Below are 7,989 nucleotides of genomic sequence, written 5' to 3' on the forward strand. Positions count from 1 at the left end.
GCTTAGTTATGCTGCTTCAAAACGTAACACAAGGTCCTTGGGTCATATTGTTCAAATGACCAACAATGTCCAGCTCTAACTAAAGTAATTACCTTCACCATACAATGTAATAAATACAAACCAATACTGATCCCCTTTCAATCATGATCAGCAGCCTTCATTTGACTACAGGGATAACGCTAGCCTAATGAATAAAACGTGAAAATCCTTCAAACTATCTTTCATCCATTTATTATATACCTTTTTTTTCCTCAGAAGATTTTTCCTTAATAATTTCATGTAAAACGAGACCCCTCACCCATGGTCTCCTTTTGAAACTGAAGGGATACGATCTGAATTAATATTTGAACGACGGCGGCCAAAAGCGAAGACTACACGAGTTTAGCTGAACAAATTTTGGTTAGAAAAGCTAACCTGAGCCTTCAGATTACGCAAGCTTAATCAGTTAATAAGACTTTTAGACCTATATATTATATATAGATACATGTACTTTTATGTTGAATTATACTGCTAAACCATATCAACAAAAATGGCCAAATTTGTTCGTCTGGTTTTGTAAAAGTTTGTGAAAAGCATTTTAGCCAACGCATGTACATGTTTGTGGAAATAGTTGTGCCGAAAAAAAAATATATGTTAGCTGAAGAACTAGTCAAACATTTCACATTTCAAAAAACACATGTTGGCGATATTTCAACATCTAAATTTGTTGTGGGCAGCAGGCACGTAGCATCGTTTTTAAAGGGGGGCAGACTCATCCAAAAATTCTTGACAAGCAGAAAAACCCCAAAACACCCCCCCCCCCCCCCAAAAAAAAACCCCCAAAAAATAAATAAATTTAAAATCCTAATTGTGGGGTGGGGTTGGGTTGGGCTGGGGTAGTATATCAACAACTTCAAATTCACTCTTAATTTCCCTACTTTCATTTCAATTTTTTACATCCTCCCTAAAAAGTGGTGGGGGGGGGGGGGCTAGCCCCCCCCCCCCCTCCGATGCTACGTGCCTGGGTAGTTTAAATTTGCTAGCATCTACACATGAATAGTCGAAATAAAAATCCGTTGTAAACGTTTCTAGTAAACCGGGGTTATTCAAATTACTTAGTTCCTGTTTCATCTATGAAACGTTTATGTGATGTATTATCTACATGACTCATCTCCTATCTATGTTACGTCTGCGGTGTTTCTGATGAAAAAAAATCCTCTTTCACCACGCTCTCTAGATCTCGAAAAAAAAAAATATTCCGCATGCAAATATGCACATATAATATAGTTATTGTGAATACAAATCAAATTCATTTTTTCCCAAAATGTAACCTGTGCGACTACAACTTGTATTTTGCAGATATTTTTTTTTTTAAAAAAAATTGGATCATTCTACCTCGTGTGGTGTCAAATATTTTCTTAAATCACAATAATTAAGAAAGAATTGAGAAGTGATATCTCTGTGCACACCTCTTTTAAAGTTAAGTGATATTAAAAAAACATGCTAACTTCTAGCTCCAGTCCGTGCGTCTATCCGTTTTTGCCATTTTGTTTTCAAGAACAAACAACAGAAGGTCAATAGGTCATAACTACATGTAAAACAAGGGTGTGGGGTGGGGGTGTCATACCATCGTCTCCCCAAAGGTTTTGCTTCATATACAAGAAGTGTTATGACTCTGGGACAAAGCTTTATCGTATAAATTTTTGCATCGAATATACTACTTTTGGCTGTGTATTCTAATTAGCGTTTATGGCTGATTGCAGCATCTACTAAATCACGTACATCGCCAAATATAAAATATGATTACATTTATTAAATAGGTACAGTCAGGAATACGCTAAATCAAATCTCCGTTAACCTGTTGAAAAATATCTTTCTTTATTTTAACTATTTAACATGTTATTTATTGTCAATGTATCCTTGACTAATTGAGTCATGGACTCATTGACAATTAAATTAATTTGAATTAGTAAAAGAGGTATCGTGCATGCCGAATAAATAATTTTGATAACTTGTAATACGTTTTAAACAGCAAGTATTTGTAATGAGACAAAGGCGTGAAAATAATGAAATTAAAGAATACCAAAACAAATCCAAAAAATTAAACTGACAGATTAATGAAAAGCAATAAAACAAGTTTTTATTAGTAAAATTTTATACCATAAAGTTCAGTGTAATAACAATACATAAAATGTACATGCACCTTAAAAGTTCTGGTATTGAAACAGTGAAGATATCGATTTTTGCACATTATTCCTGAAGACTAGCGTCCACATTCAATTTCCAGGTCAATTATATTTATTAAATGCAATTGTAAGATTTGCTTTTATAACTTATATTCCAGGATTCAGATTGTAAAATTCAATTGAATCATTAAAGTATATTCTTAACTAAAACCACAATTAATAAATTATGTACGTATTAATCATAAACCCTCCGATTAATATTTCTGTCACACAGATGATATCTATCTCGATGTTTTTTGGGAATGATAATGATTTTTCCTTGAATGATATATCTAGCTAAACTTCCGCATTTTAAGAATATTCATTTTTTATCCAGTTTTTTAACTTGAGCATACACATTTTCAGTCTGACTGATATCTTCCACCTCAGACTTCGGTCCTTTTGGAACCTTATTTGGTTGAGCATAAATTGCATTACTACCGGTCTCTAACATTGGAATATCTTCCTTTCCTGTCTTTTCTTCCACCATGCTGGCTGGGCCACTTGCCTTTGTGTTCTCTTGATGAGAAAGATACAAGGGGTTGTCTGGAAGTTCATCGCAAGGACTTCTGTTTACGTCCTCCATTGTTGAATATCCTCCGTCAGCCTCGTTATTGAACTGGTGATAAAGAGGATTGTACGGAAGTTCCTTGTTGCCACTGGCCACGTTGCGTTGCCCTCCGCACAGCAGTTTGTCAGATTTATTTGTACCTCTTTCGTGGGTTCTTCTCCTGCAATAAAATCAGTATGCAGTAATTGCTTATAGATTATGTATGTTTGGTTGGAATGAAAATTATTCTTTTTCAATTTTAAAAACGAGAGAGAGAGAGAGAGAGAGAGAGATTTACCGTATACAGAAAATCATCACAAAAACAACAGCTATAACGACAATTCCACTTCCTACAGCCACAAATATTGAGTCTGAAAACGTTAAATAGAAAAGGAATCAATATACATATTTGTTATTAATTGCATTTATTTTAGGAATTATGAATCAAACTATATATTTTAAATGTTCATTAAGTCCACCCAATAGAGACAGAGGGCTTTATGATAAATATGATCATGACCCAAATATTAATATTGAATAAGTGACATTGTAACATTATTTTTATTTTGTAGAATTATGCAAAATCCGCTTGCTCCCCGACAGTACGTCTTTTAAGTCTTTCATGAAATTCATGGAACGATACGTTACAAAATATAATTCGAAGTGTTATCACAGACAAAAACACTGGAAAATATACATATTACAGATTAATTTAATCTATTGGATTTTAAGCATAAAGAAGCATTAGTTATTCATTTTAATGAAGTGAATACCAAGTAAATGAACAAAGTATATTCTATATATATAAACAACTTTGTTTTCTTACACTGAATTTCCTCTGTTGTAGAGGGGGGTTGAATATTCTCTAGATCCTTTTTGGAATACGTTGAAACTGCATCTGGTGAAGTTTTAGTGACAAAGCTGTGTTTTGCTTTTTGTATAAATATCGAGTAATCGTGCAAAATCTGAATCCAAAATATCTTGGGACAGACTATAGTTATTCATTTTAATAAAGTGAATATACGCAAGTTTAATCAAAGTAAATGAACAAAGTGTATCCTATATATATATAAACAACTTACACTGAATTTCCTCTGTTGTAGAGGGGGGTTGAATACTCTCTAGATGTGAAGTTTTAGTGACAAAATTGCCATTTGCACCCGTAGTTGACGAATAACCATTATCTGCCGTTGTTATTACATCACTGGGCTTTGCTGATGAACTTTGTAATGTTGCCCCACAAGTAACAGAAATCAATGCCTTCGACGAATTGTCGTCTGCAACTGCAGGTTTGAATACCGAAGTTAATTAATTACATGCATTAAACAGTTTTTGATGATCGTCACATTATATTTACATTCTACTGTGTTTCTCCATGAAATGTTGTGATCTTTAAATGCCTCTAAATGCAACAACTAATCACTGCGTATGAATTTACATGTAATTTACATAAGTAGTTCTCAAACAGTGGTTTCTATGTTATCGGTTAAAAATATATTTCATACATGTTGTCAAAGCACCATATTTTACAATTAGTCAACAAAACGTTAATTTTATTGTTAAAAGCAATATTTCAAGAGTTATTTTTCATGGAATATATTTTCAAGCTCATTGATTTCAATTGAGCAGTCTACGTGATAACCATTTTAACCGGTTTTTATTAAACAGCTGTTCCTGCCGTTACTACTTAATTTTACTCCCTCCGTGATCTGCAATTTGCATCGATTCATTTAAGTAAATAATTGATTTCATCAGTAAAGGAATGTTAATATAAGCATTAAATGATTTATCTTTGACGTCGTGGTGTCAATAACTGCGGTCAGGTGAGCAGACAAATTATCATAACACGCTAACGACGACGTCAAAAATAAATCATTCAATGCTATATTAAGTAGTTTCTTTATTGATTTTTAAAATTTAAGCACTGTCATCAAGTCTACTAAACTAATCGTATTAAAAATCTACGGATTTGCTAAAAACAGATATTAAATTTAACCATAGGTCGTAATAATTTCGATATTACATGTACCTATATCATGTTGTTCGTCCATTAAAGAGGCGAGTGACTTATACAATTAAAAATACAACTTTTTAATGTTGGATCGAAGGCACAATATAACTTTAATCTAAAATGCAATGTCGATTGCTTTCTTAAAATATATGCAGGCTGGATCTCAAGGGGGAAAAGAGACACAGAGAGATGCAAGATTACGATCAATTATGATTTACATCAAAACCTATATAACAGAAAAAAAATCGAACTGCATATTAAAAAGATCAGATTTGAAGCGATTCGTTCGCGTTTTGTGCTCTTTTGGTAATGTTCATATAGGATGAAAAAAAAGAACATATGTTTTAAAATCAATTTTAAAATTTGCATACTTCCAAATATTCTGATATTCTGGAGAAATCTTTGTGGTGCTGAGGTAATGTTGACCGATCGGGATGTCATATAAAACAAACTGTCTTGTGTTACTTTGAATGTTGGTGTTTGTCTCTCGCCTTTACATGGTATCAAAGTACTATTCAGTTCCGGCAATTCATGTATGGTGATTTCCGTATAACAATTTTTTTGTATGGTATTCGATGCAAATTTTAAACTTCCATCATATCTTGGGAGTATTGTACAGTTACAGTGTGAGTTTATGGCGGTGTAGTTCACACTGAAGAAATCTCCGGTATCCATCTGTCCGTCACATCTGGCAATTATTGTACCTAGAAATATACAACATGTTTAAGGTGTTTGTGAACAAATTTTCCAATAGAATTAGATTTTAAGAGATGTTTTTTTTATTCATTAACCAGTTTTTGTAAAGAACAATTCCATAAATGTGTTTTAGATTTAGGATAAATATTTTCCTGTATGTTTGATTTATACTGGTTTTTTCTTCTTAAGGATATCAATGTAATTGTGACCGCGTAGATTTTATGGTGCCAGGGTATTCTTCTGAAACTGCATCCGTCGTGAGCAGTACGGATGGGGGAAGGGAATGGCGTAAAAGGAACAAGTTATAAGGTTAATTGAGGCGCACTCTGGGCCGTAAGATAAAAACGAAGGTTATGTTCTCCTCATTCCCACGGGTCCACCAATATGCAATTCCAGAGAGATAGAACCAAGTGATGAAGGATTCCGTATTTATTGTTTTATCAATCGAGTTTAAAAGATGAACAATAACAAACAAATAAGGGACACAGACGGAAGTGGCCGGTAATGCGTCAGGCTCCCGAACTCAAAATTGACAAATACAATACAGTATTTATGAGAATCTAAACAATGAGTAAAAGTGACAAATTGATGACATCACATGAAATGAATGCAAAATTCACAGGTTATATATAATTAGATGAACTCAATGAGTGTTTGATGGCCAGGGCATGAAAGGCATATAATTACGCAATGTTGCTTCAAGAGATTAGCAGTTCTTGGGAGAAACATCTGTCTGATTTGTAATTACCAATAAAAGAGTCTGCCAGGTGTCAATAGCTTATTCACTTTGTAAACATTAAATTATTAGAATACATGACAAAACAAACGTTGAATTTGGAAAGTAAAGTCCGAAATCAAGTTATTATAGAACAGTCATTTTTGCACTGTGATATAATAAAAAAATGGCCACGACTATTCAGCACTCATAAATCTATATATTTCATTCGTTAATTAATTAAGGATGGCGAGGAAGAAGCTATATATAGCATTTAAAACAACATTTGGACTACTATCTGCAGTTTTAAAAGTTTGTAATGACTCTTCATAAGATTATCAGGAAAACTGCCACAACTAAAATGTAATTAACATTATCACGTCATAATCAACGTAATCTTATTCAAATCATTTATATACAATGTTCCTTTCTTTTTGCTAAATAGAATTTCCCTCTTTCTCTGGGGATTATGTGGGATTATTATCCGTTGTGTAAATACGTGACTTCCTAATAAACGAACAATGCTGAATTTATCCAGGAAACAGATCCTTCGCCACCGGAAAGAAATGTGGAACACAAAGTGACATTGATATAAAACTTGTCCATTTTAAACTTAAAGCATGCACAAACCACAGTTAACTTATACATGTAACAAATAGTGACTCCTCTGAGGATGAAGACTTATCTACATACATGAAATTAATAACTGAAACAATTTTTGTTAGTTCAAAGACTGCCACGCTGAAGTCTTTAAGCAACCTTTATGTTTAAAAGATATATGGGTATTGCAAACGGACGAATAAATTGATTTCAAATTCAGGTATTTCAAACTTTTGGATTAGGAAAAAATTATTTTGATTTTCTTATCATTTGTGACAAATTACAACATCTTTCTTGGTTTATCTTTTGTTTCTTGTCATTTTAAGTAAGAAACTAAAATAAAATCACTGCAATTATTATTGAAAAGGTCGTGTGATATGACGTAAGATTCTATCACGTCCAGTCACATGCACTTTTTTTTTTTTAGAATCAGTATTAATAAATGATCCAGGATTTAGAAACATTCATTTTTTCTGCACACCATCTCTCTTTTTACCCCCCCCCCCCAAACTAATAAATTATCTTCCATGACTCACCATATACTTGGCATTCCAAAATGAAAACAGCGACACAGGATGAAAACAAAAGAAGAATTTTCAACATTTTTCCTGAAAGCATTGTGATCTCAATAAACAAATGTATAACTGCTATAGGAATAAGTTATCACATTTTCCTTCACAGTGGCTTTGGAGTTTTAATGTGTTGATCTATATTATCCTAAGGCCGGATAAAACCGAGAAGTTAGTAAAATGCACACATGAAGGCAAGGAGGCGGGGCTACTTATATTATGTAATATGATTTGATTGACGCGCATTGCTTGCAACTCATGTTCAGCTACAGAGGAAAATCTAGTAAATCTATACTATCAATATCTGAATAAAAATGAAGATTAAGGAAACAAAATCAACAGTCTGTTGCTTTGTAAGATACATGGGAGGTTTTTAATTCCTTTTTTTCCAGCAAAAGTACTCGTTGATTGTAATATGCATTAATGAAAAAGGCAAGCCCTTTTTAATGAAGCTTTTTCATGACCGGTTTGAAGTGACTTTCATAAGATTGAAGTATAAATGAAAATAAAACGAGTACGATGAGTTTCTTGTTAATGCTTTTAACAAAAACAGACAATATGACATGAACTTTGTTTTCCATATTAATTACTCTTTTTAATCCATAAATCACTATAACAATGTATGGCTCAACACGCTTCTGCGT

The 7,989-nt window shown here is 33.0% G+C and overlaps 1 protein-coding gene across 4 annotated transcripts; it reads right to left on the reverse strand.

The window, feature by feature from the left end:
* Positions 1-2,097: 2,097 nt before the first annotated feature.
* On the reverse strand, positions 2,098-7,538 carry LOC128186359 (uncharacterized). Of its 4 annotated transcripts, none has more exons than XM_052856162.1 (6): positions 7,313-7,538; positions 5,137-5,469; positions 3,882-4,037; positions 3,581-3,655; positions 3,053-3,125; positions 2,098-2,935 (listed from the first exon to the last, which is right to left on the reverse strand). In XM_052856162.1, exons 1-6 carry the CDS (start codon positions 7,392-7,394, stop codon positions 2,527-2,529), a joined length of 1,128 nt encoding a protein of 375 aa, XP_052712122.1. In that variant the 5' UTR covers positions 7,395-7,538; the 3' UTR covers positions 2,098-2,526. The 4 variants fall into 4 exon arrangements, with proteins under 4 accessions (XP_052712122.1, XP_052712121.1, XP_052712120.1 ...); XM_052856161.1 differs by having other exon boundaries at positions 3,581-3,652; positions 3,837-4,037; XM_052856160.1 differs by having other exon boundaries at positions 3,581-3,685; positions 3,837-4,037.
* Positions 7,539-7,989: the final 451 nt, after the last annotated feature.

Source organism: Crassostrea angulata, chromosome 5 (genome assembly GCF_025612915.1).
Source record: "Crassostrea angulata isolate pt1a10 chromosome 5, ASM2561291v2, whole genome shotgun sequence".
In the NCBI taxonomy this organism is placed as follows: domain Eukaryota; kingdom Metazoa; phylum Mollusca; class Bivalvia; order Ostreida; family Ostreidae; genus Magallana; species Magallana angulata.

Bases quoted from the DNA above. Each gene is read 5' to 3' on its own strand.
- LOC128186359 (XM_052856160.1), bottom strand. From the start codon at position 7,394: ATGCTTTCAGGAAAAATGTTGAAAATTCTTCTTTTGTTTTCATCCTGT. The intron at 3,686-3,836 runs GTAAGTTGTTTA...TTATACAAAAAG, and splicing joins TACAACAGAGGAAATTCAGT to CAAAACACAGCTTTGTCACT. The intron at 3,126-3,580 runs GTAAGAAAACAA...TAACGTTTTCAG, and splicing joins TACAACAGAGGAAATTCAGT to ACTCAATATTTGTGGCTGTA.